Raw genomic sequence first — 22,773 nt, 5'->3', positions numbered from 1 at the left:
ATCTGATTGGCCAAATTTTCTGGAGCGAATGAAACACTATAAAGTATTTCGGTGCGGGATTACTCTTTGCCTGGAAGCGCTTTTGTGATTGGTCGATTAAGCCTTCATGACAATACTTGCGCGTAGGAATTTTTTTCTTCTGGTGGAGTTGTCCGCCGGCCGTCATTAGACAAAAATACGTAACCAAGAAAGAGAAACATTAGGCAACTGTCTGATTAGAATCTTATCTGGACAGACATTTTTCAGTTTATTGACAATATGACGTAACAATGAAGAGTTTGGTCTGGAAAGTCAACGACTTTTAAATAAAACCCAGCTACAGTTTATTATTCAAGAAAGCATTACAAACTCTGTCATTCATTTGTATTTAATCATAAACCTGATTTTTAAGATACAGCAAACAACACCTTTATGTCATTTTTGAGAATGATTTTGAAGGTTCTAAAAAATGATTTTCCCTTTTTCGTAACAACCCTTCTCCTAAAAATTTTCTTAAAACCATAGAAAAGGACTGTTTGAAGGATATGAATATTTTAAGCAGATAAACAAATTATAGTTATAGGTTACACCCAAACAAAAAGCGCACATACGCGAAATAAAACCTATTGATTTCAAGCTTCTACAAAATACCAGGCAAACAGTTAATGCAGCTCTGACAATCCCTTGTATGCTAACAACTTTTTCATCCCACACTGTTCGTACAGTCTTGTGATTGAAAAAATACATATCTATGACAGCAAATGGGTTAAAATTCATTTCACCAAGTCATAAATGTTTTTTACAGTAACGAAAATTATCGCAAGCGCACTAACAACACAGCATCCTCAGGCACTTGATATTTTTTTCTCCGCCGTGTATGTGTTAACGCATGTAAAAAACCCTTTTTTCTCTTACGAGAAAAAGTTAATGTTAACGAACTCTTTATCTCAACTTTGGCCGACTATACAAATTTTTGTTTTACTCCTACTGGTATTTATCTAGTCCTCAACACAGAGTCGCTGCTACAGACCCGTTGTTTCAAGTTGATGTGAAGTCCCTGCCTTCTAATGATCTAGCACCTGAACGGTCTACTCTCACTACCCCCCCCCCCCCCCGCCCCGAGATCCCCCACCTATATTGATTATATACCATCTATACCGACTGCCGTTCCATCAATACACACCTTGGGGAGTGTGGGTCATGGTTTAAGGTTGTGGATGTCGTCAATGCAAACCAAATAAGACGAGGTTAATGTTGAATTTTTCTCCCAATACGTGTGATTTGTGATGTTTTCATTTTTTGAAAAAAGCATGAAAGCATTGCCAATATTCTTTATACGTTGTTTCTTATTTTAAAAAACCTGAATTGAGATAACATTTTATCTACTTAACTAGTTCTTTCCGTTCAAGCAATCTTCCGGACATTTCTCATCTCATCAGTTATGAGTCATTACAAAAAATACAATAACCATTATCAGCACCTGCTGGTATGGAAATTTTGACACACCTGTCTATTTTTACATTTTTTTTTAAAGCACTCACACCTGAGCTTTCTTTTGCCCGTGTCCGGGGGTCTGATGCACGGGATAATCAGCTGATAGCATCATGTCAGCGGGTTCTTCACCCCCACAAACGTCACATAACCACAACTAGGCCAATGGTCCAGTAAACACAACAGCATTTCCAAAGGGTACCAATTAATAGGTTAATTAACACACAAAAACAACATCCATTTTATTTTAATTTTTTATTGAACTTTTTGAATCTCTGGTCCAGATTATATCACCGGGCCAAAGGCCTGTGACGTCATGATCTAGATCGGAGGAGCGTTTTATTTTTAACACATGTAACAGTGGGCGTTAACTTTCTCCAACACGGGAGAAGCCCAGATAAAAATCATTTACGTAATCAGTCAACACCAATAACTTCTATTCAATACTTTTGATTGTTTAAAATTATTCTTACATATTTTTTTAAATAGAATTGAAACTTAATTTTGTCAAATATATGTTAACGAGTATTGAAGGTTGTAAAATAACTTAAAATTTGTATTTTTTTTTCTTAATGTGACCTTAGTTTTCCATTAAGGCGATAATTTCATACAGAAATCTAGCATATCAAAAACCAAACCTGACTAACTTTGTGTAAGTTTGATTAAAATAAGTTCTTAAAATATCAGCTCATGATTGGGCGTTTTGTTATATTGCACAAGTTTGAATGGTTCACTTAGTCTGTGGACAGCTGTCATGGCTGTACGTTAAGTTTCAGATCATGATATGGTACTCACTATCACTTAGCTCATTATACCAGAGCTCAGGTAGATCTCACAGGTAAAACAGTACAGAAACATAAAACAGACTTCAAAGAGAGCAGCATAAGAAGGAAAATAAAAAGTCATGATTCAACAAATTAAGATGGTCAGCAGGACCTTTAAAACAAAGAGTTATAACAGAGACTGGTTGTCAGGTTCGATATGCTAAAACACAGACTTTGTAGTGGTGAGAAGTGTAGTGGGTGGTCAATGTCAGCTGATCCTGGGCCGACTGTAGAACTCTGGGCCCGGACGATCACTGAGGACAGTACACACACAGCGCATAGAAAGCCATCAATAACTACCACCAAGTTCTCACACATAATAAAGAAATTGTTGTCACCATCAAATTATACACAATTTCTGTGGCTGATTAAATCCCGTTTCCTGGATATAATCCGCTCACTTTGTTGTGCCATCAGCTTCAATTTCTCCAACGTTGATGCGGTCTGGATCAGCAGCACACGTGAATCCAAGAATACTGCTGTCGATTTTCTGCATCTTCTTTTTCTTCTTTCCCTTGGCTTTCTGCGAGTCTGACTCACTATGCTGATTCCCGCCGGACTGACGGAAATCGCGGGCAGGGGCAGGGCCCCAAATACTGTCCTGTGGAACAGAAGGATGCGTGTTATTAACCTGTAATTTCATCTTGGTAGATTCTTCTTTAACGTTACAAAAACTCTTCTTTTAATCCCATTTTCATTGAATTCTAGAAAATAACTTTTTAGAGGAGGCTGTTTTTCCCTGCCAGTCAGTGCATATAGTGCTGTTTTGTTATGTTTTGGTAGGAGAGATTTACCTCGACTGTTTGCCGTGCTTTGTTGCGACTCTGGCTTCTTTTCTCCAGGAATTGTTTGGCAAAGTCTTGTGCTCCCTTAGACTCCCCCACATACACCCGCACATAATCGTGTACCTGAAACAAGAACATACCCTATATCCAAACTCATTATTTAGGAATTTTCTTAAAAGTGATGGTACATGCACTGTAAGAAAATTTCTTCTTTATTTTTGCTCTGCACATATTATTCACCAACATATTTTTATTGTACTAATTTATGATTGGGCACAAGTTCTGTAACCTAGATCATCCTTTCCCTATACCAATTTATGATACAATTTCATTATTGATTACACAACATTTAGAGGTCAATGAAATTTACAAGGCAAATTAAATTACACTTAGTTGTAAATGTGTCTGATTTCAAAGGTGTACATATATTTGTATATCAGGTAAATCTTCCACTATTTTTAATGAAGCAATGACCTTATGAAAATAAATGATTGTTATCAACATATTTAAAACAGACATCTTGTAATCTTACTTCGTATGGGGATTCAACTTCTTTTAAAAATGCCACAAAAGTAGGAACTGAAAAATAAACAAACACATGTGTTAAAAAAAAATATTCACAAAAAAATACTCATTTCTTTTTTTCAATTAAGCAAGCAGGGTTTATGGAGTTTTTTTTTATAAAAAGGAAAGCACAAGTTACATCCCTTTTTTCATCTTTTATCGTCAAAAGGCAGTGGATAAAGTAGATGATAATTTCAAAACCAAGCTAATCAGCTATTTAATACCAAATGCTGAAAATACGGAATTTTTTGTCTTAGTTCAACATAAATTATTCATTGTTGATTCTGAAATAGCTACTGACAAGACGAGGCTAACCAGCAATCATAACGATTGATAAAATGTTTATGATGAAGGTATGTAAAATTTCTCCTTAGATTATCTTAGCAAGTAAATGCATTCAAAAGCTATTCAAGCACAACAAAATTCCAGTGTTAAATGTAACTTCTTAACTTTGTTTACAAATCTCTCAATCTCACTTTAGTAAGTATTCAAGAGCTATTCAGGTATAAAAAAAAATAAAATGTTGATAGAATTATCAGGGGCCAGAAAATATCAACAATTTAAATAAATAAGTACAGACAATGGATTTTTTTTTTTTAAAATGACTCCGCCCTTTGAACTCACTGTCTACTGATGTGTTGAGGGCCTTCAGTGCCTTGTCACACCACTGAGAGAATGTGTCGTCCGGGGGAGCACTGCCCTGGAAAAGTCTCTGGACCGCTTCCTACAGTGGAACCACCAAACAGAAAACATCAATCAGCCTCAAGTTTAATTTTGTTTCATAATTAACATTAATCAACCAATTTCCAAATTATCAAAAGTTAAACAAATTGAACAGGGGGAAGAGTAGACTTACCTCTTCTTTGCCTCTCTTGGAGGGCTTTGCTTTGTTTGTCTGTGTAGTGGATGCAGGAGGGGCTTTCTGCTGAGGCTGTCCCTTTAAGGTGGGAAACTCAGTAGTCACTCCTCCCTGATTACTATAGAAACAAAAAAGAAAATTTATATAGTGATGATATGCACATAATTCTACAAATACTACAAATGTAGATATAACAAACAATATTCAGCAATAAACTATGTATGCATCAGTTTAGATGATTCTTTTGAGAATATAACTTTGTTAACATATTTTCTTGTTTTAAGGATATCCCTTTTTGAGGATATGATTTGATATACCTTGGTCTTGGTGCTTATTATGAGGATATACCTTGGTTTAGGTGCTCGTTTTGAGGATATAATGGCATCGTCCCAGAAGCCCAGGGACCCTGCTCCATTGCTGGCACTGCTGCTCCCCGTGGAGGCTTGGCGGGTGGCGTTCCCCCAGGCCCCCTCACTGGCCCAGTGGGAGGATGAAGTTGGCTGACCTCCCCCCCAAGCACTGGCAGCTGCTAAGCTTATATTTTGCTGCAATGGATAATCACGAAGGTCTTACAAACTTGCATCAAAGGAAATTTCAACAACATCAGTCTATTCAAATCTTCACTTATCCACCGTACCTCGATTTTTAATATCATTTAGCTTTAACTGTATTTGGTATAAGATATATACTTTTTCTTCAACCTCTATACTATAATACATGCTTTAACTAGTAAATACTCTCTGTTTACCTTGGCCTGAGTTTGCTGTTGTTTTCGTTGTTTCTCTTCCTCCAGTTTTCGTTGTTCTTCCTGGATTTCAAGTAACGTCTTCATATTTTGTTGTTGTGTTGGAAATCTAAACATTCATAAATTAACGAAAGATTTTTAATCATCTCTCACATTTTTCAAAATAAAGTCCATTCAGTCACATGAAGTTTAATGAAGCTATAGATAGCAACACAATAGTTCACTACCCTACCTTACTATCCATATCAAATATAAATTCTGTATCCCACCTCCACAATAACATGTCCATGCCATGGTTATTCACAGGCATAGTATCAAAGAACATTAACATTTCCAAAATTAAATAGGGGTAACCTGCTACCCATGGGCCTATGTGGTAGGTAATTACAATGTTAAAAGCTTTAGATATTAAGACGATAAAACAATGAACTAAAGACTATTTAATATAAGGTTATCTTCAAATTAGTGGACAAATTTCTCAGAGCCATTGTGGAATACCATAGACACAATGACTCTACCAAAATAACCATATCTCCAGTGGATTTTTTTTTCAATCAATGAAATAAAGTATCCACATCCCTTTAAGTTTTGAAATTTCATAAAAATTGTCCCTCTTGAATTGATTTTACATATTAAACTTCAACAAGATACAGAAATTCAAGAAAACACTTAAAGCATTAAAAATGTGTCATTGCAAATATTACATTCCAGATGTAAACAAATATAAATAGCGCCTGTTTGGGAGGGTAACAGTTGAAATTGACACCCCTTGAAAACCATTGTCAACCGACGTGAAGCTGAGGTTGACAATGGTTTTCGAGGGGTGTCAATTTCAACTGTTGTCCTCCCAAACAGGCACTATTTATTTTCTTATACTGAATGTCTTAATTTTAGAGATTTTTTTTACTGCTTTTACACAGAAATGACGTGAATTCTATGGCGAACCGTACGCGTATAATTTACGCGCATGTAACAATTCATAGTGTTACCCATTGTCAAGTGTGTTATTAACGCTAAGGGTAATAGAACGGATTATCAACTGTTTATAAACCAATCAGATTTCAGTATTTAACATGAAAGAATAATAATACAAAAATTGGTAATAATATGGGATTCTAAACAGTGCCTTAACAACTATACATGTACTACAAATGTCCAGCCTTGGTACAGAAAAAAAAATAACATCAAAAAGATGTTGGCCTCATGCAGGATAAACTTTAAGGATGACATGGAAAACATGACTGTCTGAAAAACATGACTGCCTGAAAAACATGACTGCCTCATAAACCTGGTGGGTTTTATTACGGAATTTATATCAGGTAAATGATTCTGCAGTGAATTAATGTAATAAATAAATTCAAGAGTTAGTGTTTGGTTCTACAATGAACTATCCTTGAATGAACCAAAGTATTGGATGGTAACTTATTAAATCCAATATGCCCACATTATAGAGATTAATAGAGCACAATGATTTCTAATGATTTGTTCAAGTTTCAACAATAGAAGACATCACAAAGCACAATCAAAAGGAACATAGTCACAAAGGGAGCACAAAACTGACACAGAGAAAACACTCCAGTCATATTACCTGACGGTCTCGCGCAAACTACAGATAAAAGAACGATTCAGAACATGTAACAGGAAGACATGTCAAGACTAGCGGAGAGACAACACTCGGCTGTTGTCAAGACTAGCGGAGAGACAACACTTGGCTGTTGTACTTACATCTGGCTGGACCACGACTTCTGTTGTTGTTGCTGTTGTTGAATGGCCAGCATCTGTTGTCGTTCATTCTCAAGTCTTCTCTGTATCTAGACAAGAACGGAAATCATAAAGAAAATTGATCACTGGAGAACAATTTCTGATTATTCTTTCATCTTTGTTTACTGAGACTTATTTGTACCCCCAACCCCTGACCTATGTTAACTTACACTTACTATCTGTACCCCTCTCCTCGCCCACCTCAGCTGCCCCTGTTAACTTAGACTTCCTATTAGTGCCCCCATCCACCGCCTCATATTTACTCAAGACTTCCTATTTGTATCCTAAACCCTTTCTGCAGACCCCCTATATTTATAACCATTCTCTGATGCAGGCTTTATATTGTTACTCCCCGCCCACAAGCCTCACCTCCTCCTTCTCTCTCCTCTCCCTCTCCTCTTGCTCCTGAATCTCCAGCAGTGACCTGGTTTTCTGAGACGTCTGGGTCACCGGCTGACTCCCCCACTGGGCGTGAGAGGGTAACTGTAAATAAAAGCAAATTTATAAATCCAGTAATCTTAGACCTTTGACTATAATGTTGAACTATGGTATCTTCAACATCTACTGTGGTTTAACCTAAATTTGTTAGAAACCAATCTTTATGGATTTAATTTATGTTCAAAATACGATATGATATTTCTATTTTTAAGACCATTGCTAAACTTTGAACATTAATGTCTGTTGGACCTATTAAGTAATAAGTAAAAAAAATTTCAGATAATCAATTTTTTTTCAAATTGAAAAACACAATTTTTATTTCTTTTAGATAAACAGCATGAGGTTTAACAGTGTACACCTGAATGTTGACAAAGTTTTTCTGAACATGGGATTGGACTGTGTTAGTACCTGGATGTTGGCCAGTTGTTCCTGCTGGAGCTTTTTGAGGGCCTCCTGTTGTTGTCTTTGTTGTTCCTGCCTTCGCTGTAACTCCAGTTGTTTCTGATTCTCCATCTCCTCCATCTCTCGCTTTCTCTGCTCCTGTTGTCGTAACATCTCCTGTTGTTGTCTCTGTAAGTCTTCTTGTCTCTTTAACTCTCTTTGTCTGCAACATTTCAAACAGATATGTTGGCACATTCAGGAATACAATATATCATAAACTTCATATATCAAACTCATTCAGTAATCATTACATTCCTGATTTTAAAAATTGGCTCAAAAAAGGTAAAACCAAATGTGTCAAAATGCCCCAAATGGCGACCCAAATTTCAAATGTCAAATTTAGTACAAATTAACATTTGTTTGGTTGCAGAATAAGTTCTAAAGCCTTAATTAAATTACTCATTTCAATTAAAGTTCAGGAGGCATTACTCTATCAAATATCATCAGACTGGAACCAAGTTTAAACTTGACCTAGATTTTTTAATAAAATAACCTTATATGAAATAACAACTTTACATTTGCATCAATTCAAAATAAAAAAATGTGAAAACAAACAATTTTCCATTTTTTCTTAAGTTCAAGAAGCATAACTCTGTCAAAATCCATCTGACTGGAACGGTTCTAACTGACCTCATCTCCTCCTCCCTCTTCTTCTGTTCTTCCTGTCTCTGCTTCCTTGTCTCCTCCTCCCTCTGCTGTTTCATTCTATCCTCTTCCTCTTTTCTTCTTCTGACTTCCTCTTCCTTTCTTCGGGCCTCTTCAAGTTTCTGAGTAACAATTATGGAATGTTATTGCTTTGCATAAGATTCAGCATCAACATACTTTATATATCTATTTTTTTTCAGTATTTAAATTTTCATTTTTCAAATCTTTTAAAGACAAATGTTCATCAATGTCCATATGTAAGCTAGATTCCAAGTTAAATGCTTTATGAAGTCCAAACAAAACCCAAATTGATAAATCACCAAAATCAGTTCTTGTCTATCACAAAAAATATCCTGTTCAAATCAATCATAACCAATTTTCATTTGTACCCATACCTGTAGTTGGATGGCTGTTTCTCTCTCCAGTGCCTCCCTCTTTCTCTCCATCTCTTCTTTCTCTCTCTGGATTTCTAGCTGTTGCTGACGAAGCTCCTCCTGTTGTTGCTTAAGGAACTCCTCCTGTTTGCGTTTCATCTCCTCTTCATGTTTCTTTCTCATCTCAAGTTCTTCCTTCTCCTTTAAAAAGAAATAAGGATCATTATCGCATTATTAAGTTCGAAACAACCTTTTGGATTCACACAGTTTCATTATCATTGTGTCTCCGTACCTTCCTGGCTCGTTCTAGCTCCATGTCTGGAGTTGACCGGGAATGTGGGATCACATCCCACACACTAGGGGGATTCCCACCTGAAACAAATATAGCAATGATTCCCTTTTTATCGAACAGACATTGAAGATTAATCTTTGAACTTTTTTATTCGACATGTTTATTATCCATTGTTATTTGACCTTTGAAAATTGATCCTTTACTTATTTCTTCTTAATGTACCATGTTTGCTTTAACATTGTTATATAGGTAAAATGAGTCTCAGTTTTCAAACTTGTACAAAATGTGAACAAAAACTGTTTCACTAAGCCAGGATGGTTTGAGTTTACTTAAAAACGCAGAATTACATAGGGTAAAAAAAAAATTCTTAACCATCAGGCAAAGGACATCCTTCCTCATTACAACCTATTATGATAACAAGTTTATACATGTTACCTGGGGGTACTGGCTGAGCCATGGGTACTGACTGGGCGACCCCCCAGATTGACCCGTCCTCCGCCTGTAAATCACTGGGTTGAGACATGGAGCGATGGAATGAGGGGTGACTAGATGATGTGGGGGGATGGTCGTTCATGGGGGCTGCCTCTGATGGTGGGGACCTGAAACAATATTACAACCCTAATGACTAAGGTCATCCTCAGGTGGCACAGATTTCCTTCTTAGTTATGGTATATTGTTGAATTAGTCAGCAAGTTTCCATTGTGAGTTTAGAATATACAATAGATAGAATTCATTATTTCAACAAAACATTTTTTCACACTTTGATGAGAGCATAGAAGGTATAATAAATAAAATTCATTTATGACAGACATTAACACCTTATCTTGGCAAGAGTTTTGAGGGAAAATTAAATAAAAATTCAGTTTTGTGGAAGACTTTTTTCACCAAACTTTGGCAAAAGTTAAATGGGTATGATTGATACTATCCACCGTTTCTGACATTTATGGGTAACCTTACAGACCTTGGTGAGAGTTTGGAGGGTTGCTGCATGGGCATCATCACTGGCTGAGGAGGTTGCTTCAGCAGTAACTGCATGGCGATCTGTTTCTGCTGGGCAGGGCTCAGATTTTTATACTGTTCATTTTCCTGCATATGTTGCATGATCTGTTGAATCTGTTGCATCTGAATTTGTCTTTAAAACAAAAACAAAAAACCAGACAGAGTTAGGCAAGTGGCCATTCATTCAATATACAAAGAAAACCATTAGGAATGAGGCAAATCCAAACATACAAACAATAAACTTTGATCTGAGTTCTGACGAAGGCCTACCTAAGCAACTGCTGCTGCATGGCTTGTTGCTGGAGGAGATACTGTGCATGCAGAGCCTTCAGTTGTTCTTGTTGTTGCTGTAATTGTTGCATCTGCTCCAAGTTTGGCTGGCTGGTCGGTGGGACATTCTGATAAAAAAAAATTGGAACGAAAAAAATTATTACAGAAGTTTCTCTTTTTTATCATATCATAATGACCTGAAGAAATAAACCAACCAATAGCGGGGGTGCAGAGGGTCCTGGTAGAAAAGGAACACGCCCCCAGCGCTTTATCAGCTCTCCTAAAACAAAACTCAAAGGTAACTTTATGTATATATCAATTGATTGTATGAACAACGTTATCCTTAAGATGTAGAACATTTGCTTCTTATCTGTGTGATTTTATTACCTAATGGGGAAAATTTGTCGTCACATCCCCGCCTAACATAGAGATCCATGGTAAAATATCCAGCACTAAACCATTCAGCCATTTCATTGGATGCAAATGGACCTGGAAACGAAAATTACAAATCAAATGTACTGTATATCATTTTAAATGTTATCTGGATCTTCAGCTCACAAACCTTTAAAATCAAAGTACCGATGTACTGACGGGAGTTGATTTTATCGATTATCATTTATTCAAAATCAACGATATGTGATTTTGCATGGCAAGTAGTATCAGTAATCGAAATATTTCTGAGAAATTTTATGTATCCAGGGAAGATTGAACTCTTGTCTTGCTCAACCAAACGCGCGGCTGTCTCTGTTTATCTCCGACAAGCAAGAGCCACTCTGTTTTGTCGGATATTAACTGAGTCAGCCAAGCATCTGGTTGAACGAGACTACATTGAAATCTAGCCTACGAATACAAACGATTTTTAAAAATATCTAAACTGTTTGTACAATTTAAAATCTTACTATTTTCATGGTATTAATAAATAAGTTTTCTTGAAAAACAATGCTTCAGAATACATAGCATCGAATTTATCGATTATTTATAGAACTAAGTGTTGTCAGCGGTATATTTGATTTGTGCTTAGATCCAAACACTGTTTCACTTTCGCTTTGCCCAAGTAAGTGCATAGGAGAGTTGATTAAAATCAACTCCCAAAAATAACTTTGGATTTGAATACCTTGTGTATCCCCTTGGGGGTCTCTATAAAACCATTTTTGTGCATTTTCGTGATCGAGAGGTACTGCTACACTGGGAGAGGGCTGGGGTAGTGCAGCGGGGGGTGGGGGACCACTCCTCATCTCTCTTTCTTCCTCCTTAAAAATAAACAACAGTCTTGTTTTACTCATCAGGAACTATAAGCTAACAGTGTTTGCTCAAGAATACTGATTGGTATGAATTCATCATAAGCTAATTTATTATTCAACTGTAGTCCGCTTTTTTTTTTTCAACCACAGTAGTGATAAAAAGATCAACAGTTGAGGAAATATATATGAAATATATGTAAATGTTCTAAACATCTTCAAAATACCTGTGTTCTATCACAAATTAAATGTAAAGCATGTACCATTGTTTACTTTTCATAAAACTCTTTACTAGAATATACACAAGCACATCATCAGTCAGCAAAATATTGTATGGCCCTTTTCTGAATTAACCATTATTTTAATATATGTACCTCTGCTGTCATGGCAGCTAGCACCATATTCTCTGCACTTTCCTGAAGGCGATCTAAGGCCTCCTTCTCCACTTCAGACACAGTGGTCCCTTTCTTCACCGGTGGTGCCGAGTGGTCCCTAGGTTTCTCTTTCTCAGTCTTTGTCTCTTTTTTGGCACCTTGTGTAGAACCTCTATCTTGAGTAGCACTTTCTTTCTTGACCTCACCACTGGAACTTTGAGCACTATTCTGCTGAGAACTTTTGTCCTTTTTTGTTTTTGGGGCTTCCTCTTTCTTTGATTTGCCCTGCGAGGGCTCAGCTTTATTGTTATTGATCACAGTTTTGTTTTCAGCCACTTTGTCCTGTTTTTTAGAGGGCGGAGCTTTGTCCTCATTAGCGTTAGGTTGCTTTGGAATTGCTTTATTTTTGGAGTCTTGCTTGGATTCCTCCTTGACTGAAGTCTGAGCAACAGGTGACGGGGGTTTCCCTGGACTCTCCTCCTTTGTGTGATTGTCCTTGTTATTTAGATCTTCGGGCTGTTAATAAAAAGTATCCAGACATCAATACAAATGATTTATCAAGTATACCTAAAAGTTGTTATTTATTGAACACGTAACTATAACAATATATGATATTCATCCATCAAAATTCATACCTTTGTTGAAACAAAAGCTCCACTTGAATCAAACGTGCCGAGCTCTTCAACATCATCTGAATCAGGCATGCTCCACTCTGGCAAAATTTCTGAAACAAAATAATTTTCATTTAATTTTTTTTGGTGTTCAAAAACAAGTTATCATATTATTTTTAGAATTGAACAAGTAATCATACCCTCATCATCCCAAGATTCACTGTTGCGTGACCTCTGATACTGACGCCCACCCCTGTCAAACCCACCCCTGTGAATTCCATTCTGTCGTCTATCTGGGTCAAAACCTCCTCTTGTTGCTGGATCCCTCCAACTCCCTCTTGCATCTGAGAGAAAAACAAATTGCTTTCTTATTCAGTTAACTTTTTTGGAAACTTTTTTCAAGAGTATTTCTAGCCTACTTTAGGATCAACATTTTTTTCAACAATCTTTTCAAGTTGTGCATTAAAAATTAAAATATTTCTAAGTATTTCTTATTGAAACAAACATTTTTTCAAAAATATTTCAACAGATAATATCTTTTAACTCATGCATATAGAGTCATCTATCTTACAAAAAACTGTCTTTTCTATCTTAAATCATATTAATAATCTGATTCTATAAAAGATCCAAAGATTCATAAGAGATATGTTAAGATTTTATACTGTTGAAAATTACAGTATACAAATATCAGACAAATCCATACACATAGACCTCAATAACATAGAGCTAAGATCCGCCACTAAATATAAATCCCTACAAGTAGACCTCAGTAACATAGAACTAAGATCCACTACTAAATATAAATCCCTACACATAGACTTCAGTAACATAGAATTAATATCCACCACTAAATATAAATCCCTACAAGTAGACTTCAGTAACATAGAAATAAGAACCACTACTTACTCCACTTAGATCCCCCTGCTCGCCTCCAGTCCCCGTCCTCCTCCTCCTCCTCGTTTCCGCCCCGGTCTCTCCAGTTCTCACTGCTGAGGGATCTATTAAACTCACGTTTAGGGGGGCCACCTGAACCATCATCATAACGATTTGTGTTGTAATTTCTCTTTGCACCACTATAAAACCAGAAAATGAAAACAAAAAAGTAAAATCACCTTATGATGCATATCTTCTTTCCTTTTGATATAGAAAAGGATTGCTTTGATAGATGCTATACAGCTAAGCCCCTGCTGTTATCACTAGATTAAAACTCACACTTCTTCCCATCCGTCATTTCTGTTGTGGGTTGGAGGACGACCAAACCCCCCACCTGTCTCCTCATAAGATATCCCCCTCTGTATGTATTCCCCACGACCTCTACCTGCAAACAAACAAGGAGTTAAGCTTTATTGTCATCATCAATACATAAAATTTAATTTCATTTTTGATACACGCTTTTGTCATGGTCAATCATTTTCAACAGACCAAACACAAATGACCTGTTTAGGACACTATATCAAAAATTTTACAGAAGGATTGTTTCCTTGATTTGTCACAGAACTTACCTCTGCCTCTCCCCCTGTCTGGTCCTCCTCCCCTGGCTCCTCTGATCCCTGGGGGCCCACCACGCCCAAACATTCTTAATACTGCCACACTGTTAACAGACTGGGACAAAATCCTCTGTGGAATAAAGTTGTTTATGTTTCATCATATATAATTAATAAATATGTTCACAATCCTATCCTAAAATTCTTGTTCACAAAAGAGAAACATATCCGAGTTTCAAAAAAGTTAAAGGTGAACATTTAAGATTTATACAAACACTGATTTGAGACACACTACCTGTTCCTCTTCAGATAGTGCGACTAATGCTAGAGGTTCTTGTTTTTTGTCAACATATACTGGTGTAAGTTTCTTGATTTCTTCTGGAGGGTCTGTGTCAGGATTGAACAAGGCTAACATCTCTTCCCGACCATAACGATGTTCTGCCAGTTTGTATTTCCCAAACCCTGGGGAAGGAGGAGGTGTCCCAACATTGTTTCCATCTGATAAGGCACGAAGCCTGCAATTTTTCAAAAATATTTAGATTAGAATTTCATCAATTTAGTTTCTCTTTTTGGTTTCAAATGAATGCTATTCGGTATTAATTTTTTTCTATTACGGTTATATGTTTAAATCAGCTTAAAAGCATATCGAGAATAAAAAAAAGTTTCAGGCTTTATAAAACACCCTTTAACAGCAAGATTTAATAAAATACTCGTTTTCTAATTGATTTTCTCCTGAACTTTTTCTAACATATACTTTAATATAGGAGCTGCAATGCAATTACTCTACATATTAAGTAAATATGAACCCTGCATGCAATTGTTACTTTTAAAAAATATTTTAAAAATCTATGTCACTATGGTATTTTGAATAACAGCATTGATAAAGCAATGGGAAAATGCATAGCAGTTATAAACACAATACAAAAACAAACATTAACCAAATAATAGATAAGAACTGATACAACAATTTATTTGATTAGCGATATGACACAATGATATCTTAAGTTATATTGGCTGAGCCTAAATTTGTGATTGGTTTAAGTTTTCCTTTTTATACACAATACAGAATTGTTGTTCGTTTACGTACCACTCTGGACCGAACTTTAGTGTGTCTGCCATTCTGTCACAATCTGTAACAGAATTGAACACGTTTGCACGTCACAATGTTCACTAAAGTCAACGAGCTCTAACATAGAGAAACTTAACCAGAAAACACAAAATTAACATCCATAAAGATATATGGTCCTCTAGCTCAACAAAAACACTCCGCCTAAGACTGAACATGCACTTCTCGAGAAATTCTGCACCAAGGTGCAAAGATGTCAACAGTTTGACATCCTTTTTTGATGCACCTCTGCATGTGAAGCCTTTACCAAGGCTCGGAGTCGTAACTTTGGGTGTATTTAATGACATAAGATACAAAAATGGGTAAAATATTTGCATTACCTATCCGTTTAATCGTTTTTTCACCAGCCTGAACACGAAGCACAAAACCAATATGGCCGTATAAGTTTGTGTATGTACCACGTGACCCATGTCTTGCCGGAAGTGACCGGTGCCAGCAGATTTTTTCAAACCGCGAACTTTTAAAGATGAATTTGAGAAATTTTAAAATATAATCGTCACCGAGAATGACAGACCGTTTGTAAAAACTTGCAGCGAATTTGACAAACAAGATAGTGTAACGAATCAGATATGCTACAATGAGGAATTGAGTTGAATTCCAATTATAGGAAGAAAATATTGACGGTATGCGGTATATGTGTGCACGGATATGACGGGGGTGGAGGTGGGGTTGTTCGGCCCGTCAACAGTTAGCGCTTATTAATTAAATTCACATTTTGAAAATAGGCATCGAACATCCCCCTCAGAAAAAAATTATCCATTGGACCTTCTTCCCCCAGGGAAAAATCCTGGAGTTGCATTTATATACAACAGTTTTTAACATAATATTTGCCATTTGTATAACTTCCTAAGGAGTCGGTAAGATATAATCGTTTCATGGTTTGTAGACGACCTAATATGGTTTATACGTGGTCAGACAGTAAAATATATATGGAACGAGAGCTCGTTGACCTAATATGGTTTATATAAATACGTGGTCAGTATATTCCATATGGGGCTCGAGCTCTGCTCTCGTCTCATATACTCACCATGTATAAACCATATTAGGTCAACTACAACCCATGTAACAAATAACACCACTAGTTTCTCTCCACATAAATTCATTATGATTATAACCCATGTCATTCTCCCTTATTCAACAATAGACCTACTGTCACTTACAGACAGACAGACAGACATTCTTTATTTCCTCTATAAGTTAGAGATTATATCCATCAAACAAGTGTTTGGTGCAATGTGGTTACAATAAATAGTGCTGAAATTTCAAGCATAAAAATATCACGAACACATACATACAATTACTTATATACAGAACACAATCAATGATCAAATATTATGGAGTGTTCATTTTGAATCGCACATATTTTAAACAAAATAACGTTACAAGAGTGCTCGCATGTCCTTTATCATCACTGTGATGCCTTCCGAAACTGCAAGCATATATATATATATATATATATATATATATATATATATATATATATATATATATATATATATATATATATATATATATATATATATATATATATATATATATATATATATATATATATATATATATATATATATACACACACACTTCTGGAATGACGTCATCGTCCTTCGATTCGAGAATAGTACGCTGTCCGAGTTGTATGTCAACTTGACATATGTATTTACAGTCAACGAATTTTTTACTATAAGATGCATAAGATACTCGCCACTTTTATATAGAACAGAACAGACTAGAATAAAATGCTGTACTATATCGTTGACTTTTCTTTTACAGAGCTTACACGACACTTCCTCTGTTTCATATGTAAAAGAAAAGTTGATTAATTAAAATAATTTCTAGGTGTATTCCGGATGCTGAAGGCTCAATGACCAGAGTAGATGAGGTTCAATATATTTATGCACTTCGGCAAAGCGGCTAAGTTCTGGTCGACTTTTCAAAGATTCTCTCCATTCGTCCTGAGAAGAATTACGAATGAGAGTGTCGATGTATTGGTTCCAACTTGACTTTGAAGGTGTTTCCCTGTTACAGAGATAATCATTAAAGAAGTAATCAATTTCATAGTTTTTCATGGTTCTATAGATACAATTAACGAACCCACGTTTCTTTTAGGGTGTGCCTACCGAGTATGTACACAATCTTGCAATAAACAATTTTTTGAAAAACAACGAGTAGTTAGATCTGCAGAGCCGATTCCAGAAGAGTAGTTGAAGTTTTTGAACCATCTTTTCCATTTTAATAAGACCTAGTGAGTAAATAGTGCACGCAGAGGGAGTTTGCTGATCAAAACCTTGAATCCTGCGTGCAGCAAATCTTTGTATCATGAAAGTATCTTTTATTATTAAGAGAAACACAAGAAAGATAGCAAAGTTTTTGAAAACAGAGTTAAAACTTTCATGTAACCGGCAACTCGATCGAACGCAGTTGAATTTCCAAAATATCTTAAACCATATACAAATGGCAACATCTTCTCCGGACCCTGAAATCAACTCAGTTCATTTTTTTTTGAGGGAGTGTGGTTATTTTTCTTCTTGTTAAAATGATTCTTATAAATTTATATTTACATTTTCCAGTGTCTTTGCCTGTGATAACACTACGTATCGATTTTGTACTATATAACTCATAACTTCAAATGACGTATAATTGGGGCCCCAGCGGGGTTTGCTTATTTATATTCAAATATTTAATCGTTCAATGGCTTAATATTATATAAATATAAGTAATAAGGAATCATTCTTTGAATATTATGAGGTGATATAATTTCGGTCGGGGCGCGATCAAATCTATCAAAAAGTCATAAAGTAAGAGTTTATGCCCGTAAAATGGTGAGCTACTAGTATATTAGATTTAATAAATAATTTGCCAACAGTGGTTGCGACCCCTCTATTTTTTTGAAAGTGCAGAGAGAGAGAGAGAGAGAGAGAGAGAGAGAGAGAGAGAGAGAGAGAGAGAGAGAGAGAGAACATGTACAAGCATTATAACTTATCTGTTAAAATAAGACTTTAATGCACAGTATGTACTTTTTGGTTATAAGAAAGGGGGCTGTGGCGAGGGCATGAATGTATTTACTTACATTTAATATCAATTTAACAATTTTTAATGCCAGTTCGCTTCAGAAATTTATTTTATATAGATTAGTGCAAAAAAAAATATATAATTCTCTCTCACTCTCTCTATGGGTGTGTATAATGACAAATGACAATACTTTTACTTAATGCTAAGCAAATACAAACACCACTATGTGTTATTCCTGTTGACGCCCACAGTGGTCACGTCAATATTTGTCCTCGATTTGTTTATAAACATCCCATGCTTTTATGTTTAAATCAGTTTATAAGCATATGGAGAATAAAAAGAATATGAGAACCAAATAACAGCAAGAATTGATAAAATACATTTATCTTCAGTCATTTTCCAATTGATTTTCTCCTGAACTTTAATTCGATTATAAACATCCTATGCATATAATAACTAATAGAGCTACCTCCCTTTGACCAAGCACTCACAAATAAAATGACTTGTGAGGAAAGACACCGAAAACGCTTTGTGAGTGATCTCCCTTAGACCACAATAAAAATATGAAAAAAAACTATTTGATAAATAGAATTGAAATTCTTCATCAATAAAGTACGCGTTGACCTCGACATTTTCTTAACAATTGTTTGAGATCAGAGTAACCTTGAAAGCTTCCAAGCCACGTGAGTATAAGCACAGAAACTTATCAATTAAAACTAATAAAAGGAACACTTGTGTATTGTTTATAGATCGTTAGGATATGAAGAATTGTTAACACCCCCGTCCTTGTTGAGTGCCTGTAATTCAAGAATTGCTACGCGACAGCTTGCGCATGTGGAGGATGGCCGGCAGGGGACGCCCTACACTTCACCACCTCGCTGCAGGTTCTATCGTATCACGTGCGGTTTATTCAAATTTCAAAAACAGGAAGAAATTATTTTGAAAATTTTAAGTAAAAACATTTAAATTTTGAAAACATATGACATATTTGACGCAAGAATTATCGGAAATGGCTTCTCGAGAAAACGACTCCTGTTGAAAACAATCCCGTAACATCCGCTAATTCCTGGCATCCCATGCCTTCCTGTATTGCCTTGTTTGCACGCTCATTCAGTCTCTCTAAGCGGTCATATAAGGATAACAAACACCGCGCATTCCGATAGTTATGTAACAGTTTCACATACCAAGGAACACATACAGGTATTGTGTCTCACGACTTTCCCCGTAAAATGACGTCATTTGCCTCGTCCTGACAATAACCAAATACAAGCAGATTGTCGTCCCAGCATCTCGGATGTTGCGGGTTTGTTGACAGTAAAAGCAAGTTCATTTGTTGTAATTAAAGCTCGTGGAAGTGATAGCACTTGAGAGCTTAAGAGAGGTCCATCCTGGCTTGGTCATCTGTCAGCAGTCGCCATCTCTGCCTTTTGTTTTAAGTCCCAATTACTCGGCCCACTTGACGAGGGACGAGGTATTCTTCAGCAGCCTAATGAAGTTGAATGGGAGCAGAGGACAACTCTGCGATAAGACTTCTTCCGGTTGTCAGGACATCTCTCTGTGTCCTTCACGAAGAAAAAAGGAAGATGTGATAATCTTTTTATAAAAACATCGAATCTGACATTATAAATGAAACACATATAGGAATTATTCATACGACGTCATTTCCTGTATTCTCCAAGACTATAGCTGTCAATGCAATGAATGTACCTTTTTTTTACCAGCTAATATTTTTTTCAAGTTACATTGTATTAACTTACAAGACAGCTCTGCAAAATAAAACTTAAACATTTGATGGATATACATCGGCGTGGGGTTTTTTCTGACCTACGATTAATTTTGAGTATAAAAATAAGTAACTGTACTGTATTTTCTATAATTTTTATTACGTACTGTACGAGAAGAATGTAGGGAGCTTTGACTTTGCACTGGATGTACATTTTGTCTGTGGCGGATTTACTACATTCATTTGAACCATTTGTCCATTTAAGACACATATATTTACATTTATAAATCATAAACTGAAGTCAGTCTCATATACTTTGACAGTTAGAAGCGTCCAATTCAGCACAGATTTATACTGCAAAACACTTCTACAGAAAAAGTGCAAGTCAATGCGGCCTTGTAACACTGACAATTCGTAAAGTCTTCAGAGCGTTTGTGAAAAGGCACTTGAGCTAGGCTGATCAAAACTTAGATTAATGAAATCAGACAGATTTGCAAATTGATTGTTTATTAAAACCACCTCGTAAAAGATTTTCAAGGAGGAAATTTAAAAACTAAATTACTCCATAAATTGACAAAAAAAGAGCAGGGATTATTTCTTCAAATTTTTGTCATTTACAATCCAGTGATCAAACCGCCTGTGTGTTTTCTGCTTATCTAGATAGCAGTGTAATAAATCATCTTTTTTAAACAGATTAACACTGGTCTCCTATTTCAGTTTTAAACATGTACTTTCTTTACTCCGTACACACTGCAAGTACCGTTTCTCCCATTCTTACAATGTCAAAGGGTTTTGAGTCCACTCAGGGCCGTGGGACTTGTGGACTCGGGACCCCCCCCCCCCCGCACCCACCCTCCCATGAAAACCATGCACGACTCGACTCGGGACCCATGACTTTATATGAGGGTCGGTTTATCCCTTTATATTGCATCTTCCGCTTTTGGCGAAGAGATACAAAAGATGTTCTTTGGCAAATGATGTCATACAAGGTGCTTGGCTTCAGGAATGTGTCGCCTGCTGTCAATCATTGAAGAGGCGATGGTTAAGTGAACGGACGATTAGTTTCCATGTTTTATTCTTGCCAGAGACAGTGATGAACTTGATAGCACATCAATATAAAAGTGTGAAGCATTGTTTGTAGTTTACAAGAACGTACTGATCAACACACAGATAGCTTTATCAGCCGTTATCTGTGACGTATCGGGCTACCCGAACCCGATGAGGTTTCTATGCCGACATAATGAATAGAGAGTGACAGGAGATATCGCGAGATAAGGGACGATTATCGCGCGAGATTAGCACGAGATTATGCATCTCGATAGATACCCGTATGATTAAGTCGTAGATGGGCACGTATAAAGAAGTTTTCTCTAATCCATTGTTATCATCAATAACATCTTTTGATGCAGACGCGTCACTCTAATTTTGACATCTCGGTTAAAGAAAGAATGAATTGTCCTTTGACGTTATGGAAAATCCTAATATGTAGGCTTATCTTTTCTTTAATAAAAAAAAAAACTGCGTTATGGGAGAATACATTCGTGGGTGCATGTAAACCAATTACTCATTTACAACTCTTCCTTGATTATCAACGATTTATGGTAGTTTTTTATTCCTCTCAAAACTACGTTTCACTTTTAATTCCAATTCCAAGTTAAATAAATACAAAGGAAAACGCATTTTCCTTATTCCCACTCAAAAGCATGACCAAAGAACCGTATAAGGTATTAAAATTTGTTGTCAGGTAAAGTGCAGATACCAACTTTCATTATTTCAAATACTTATAGCAACAAGATTTAAACGCTTTCCGATGCATTCTGTAGGCTATTTGAGGGACGAAAACTTCGATTCCGAAACGTATTGTTGGAGGGTAATTATTACCCTGAAGCAGATAATGGGGGCATTACGTGATCAAGATTTGTAAACAGAAGTCGATGCCAATGATTTTCTCATCCTGAAGCCAAGAGGCGACAAAGCGCTGGATGATGCGGAAAATTTGGTCATGTCGTAAATTATGCTATCGCTTCATTACCTTAGATCTACTTGTGAAAGCGCATAGAAATCTGAAAAATACTAGAAAATTACCCGATTCTTGAAATAAAGAAATCACTGAACAAGCAAGTTTCTCATCATTATACTCCAATCTTTCCTTCCAGCCAAAAGCAGGCGTACATCAGTTTTTGACGGGTGGCTGCGTATGGGCAAAATTGAGCGACTTCCGGTGTCAGTGGTTGTATGTCCTTTTTTTATCGACTGGCGGTCATTACGCCTCTTTTGAACAAGTATAACGTTACTACGGAAAGAACTTTTGGCTTTCAATTGAAATGTCATAAACCTATACGGCAATGGACAAAACGAGTTCTCTGTCATTTTTGTCAAATCCAATCTTTGGTAAGCAGGTTCCGATCAATCACGTGTCCTGAAGATAAGAGAAGAAAGAAAATGGATGGAGAGAGATTTACCTCAAACCGGAAGCTCAGCCGATCACCGATACGAGGGAACCAGTCTCAAATGACACAAGCAAAGACAATCGGAATTGCATTATCCTGAGAAAGACCATATATAATTTCTGAGACACGGTCCTTTAATGCCAGTGATGGCTGAGCAGTGATGACTTTCCGATTTATTGCGGAAATCTGTGTTTATCCCGGCACACATCTAGATGACATATGATTTCTATTGTCACTGGAATGGTCTGCGCGATCTAAGATTACCCAATTCCCAGACAAGAGACGGCGTGT

General features: G+C 36.4%; 1 protein-coding gene across 2 annotated transcripts; it reads right to left on the bottom strand.

The window, feature by feature from the left end:
• Positions 1-1,710: 1,710 nt before the first annotated feature.
• LOC128189494 (GRB10-interacting GYF protein 2-like) lies at positions 1,711-15,705 on the bottom strand. Of its 2 annotated transcripts, XM_052861124.1 has the most exons (29): positions 15,621-15,705; positions 15,262-15,304; positions 14,470-14,689; positions 14,193-14,307; positions 13,903-14,008; positions 13,597-13,763; positions 12,891-13,034; positions 12,715-12,803; positions 12,080-12,595; positions 11,582-11,717; positions 10,855-10,956; positions 10,683-10,747; positions 10,468-10,595; positions 10,160-10,330; positions 9,634-9,797; positions 9,199-9,278; positions 8,928-9,107; positions 8,518-8,654; positions 7,855-8,050; positions 7,378-7,491; positions 6,973-7,058; positions 6,836-6,853; positions 5,251-5,356; positions 4,851-5,047; positions 4,500-4,620; positions 4,268-4,367; positions 3,612-3,658; positions 3,089-3,202; positions 1,711-2,895 (listed from the first exon to the last, which is right to left on the bottom strand). In XM_052861124.1, exons 2-29 carry the CDS (start codon positions 15,291-15,293, stop codon positions 2,692-2,694), a joined length of 3,855 nt encoding a protein of 1,284 aa, XP_052717084.1. In that variant the 5' UTR covers positions 15,294-15,304; positions 15,621-15,705; the 3' UTR covers positions 1,711-2,691. The 2 variants fall into 2 exon arrangements, with proteins under 2 accessions (XP_052717084.1, XP_052717085.1); XM_052861125.1 differs by lacking the exon at positions 6,836-6,853.
• Positions 15,706-22,773: the final 7,068 nt, after the last annotated feature.

This window comes from Crassostrea angulata, chromosome 6 (assembly GCF_025612915.1).
Source record: "Crassostrea angulata isolate pt1a10 chromosome 6, ASM2561291v2, whole genome shotgun sequence".
NCBI classification, from domain to species: Eukaryota; Metazoa; Mollusca; class Bivalvia; order Ostreida; family Ostreidae; genus Magallana; species Magallana angulata.
This window is presented reverse-complemented; position numbering and strand designations above follow the sequence as displayed.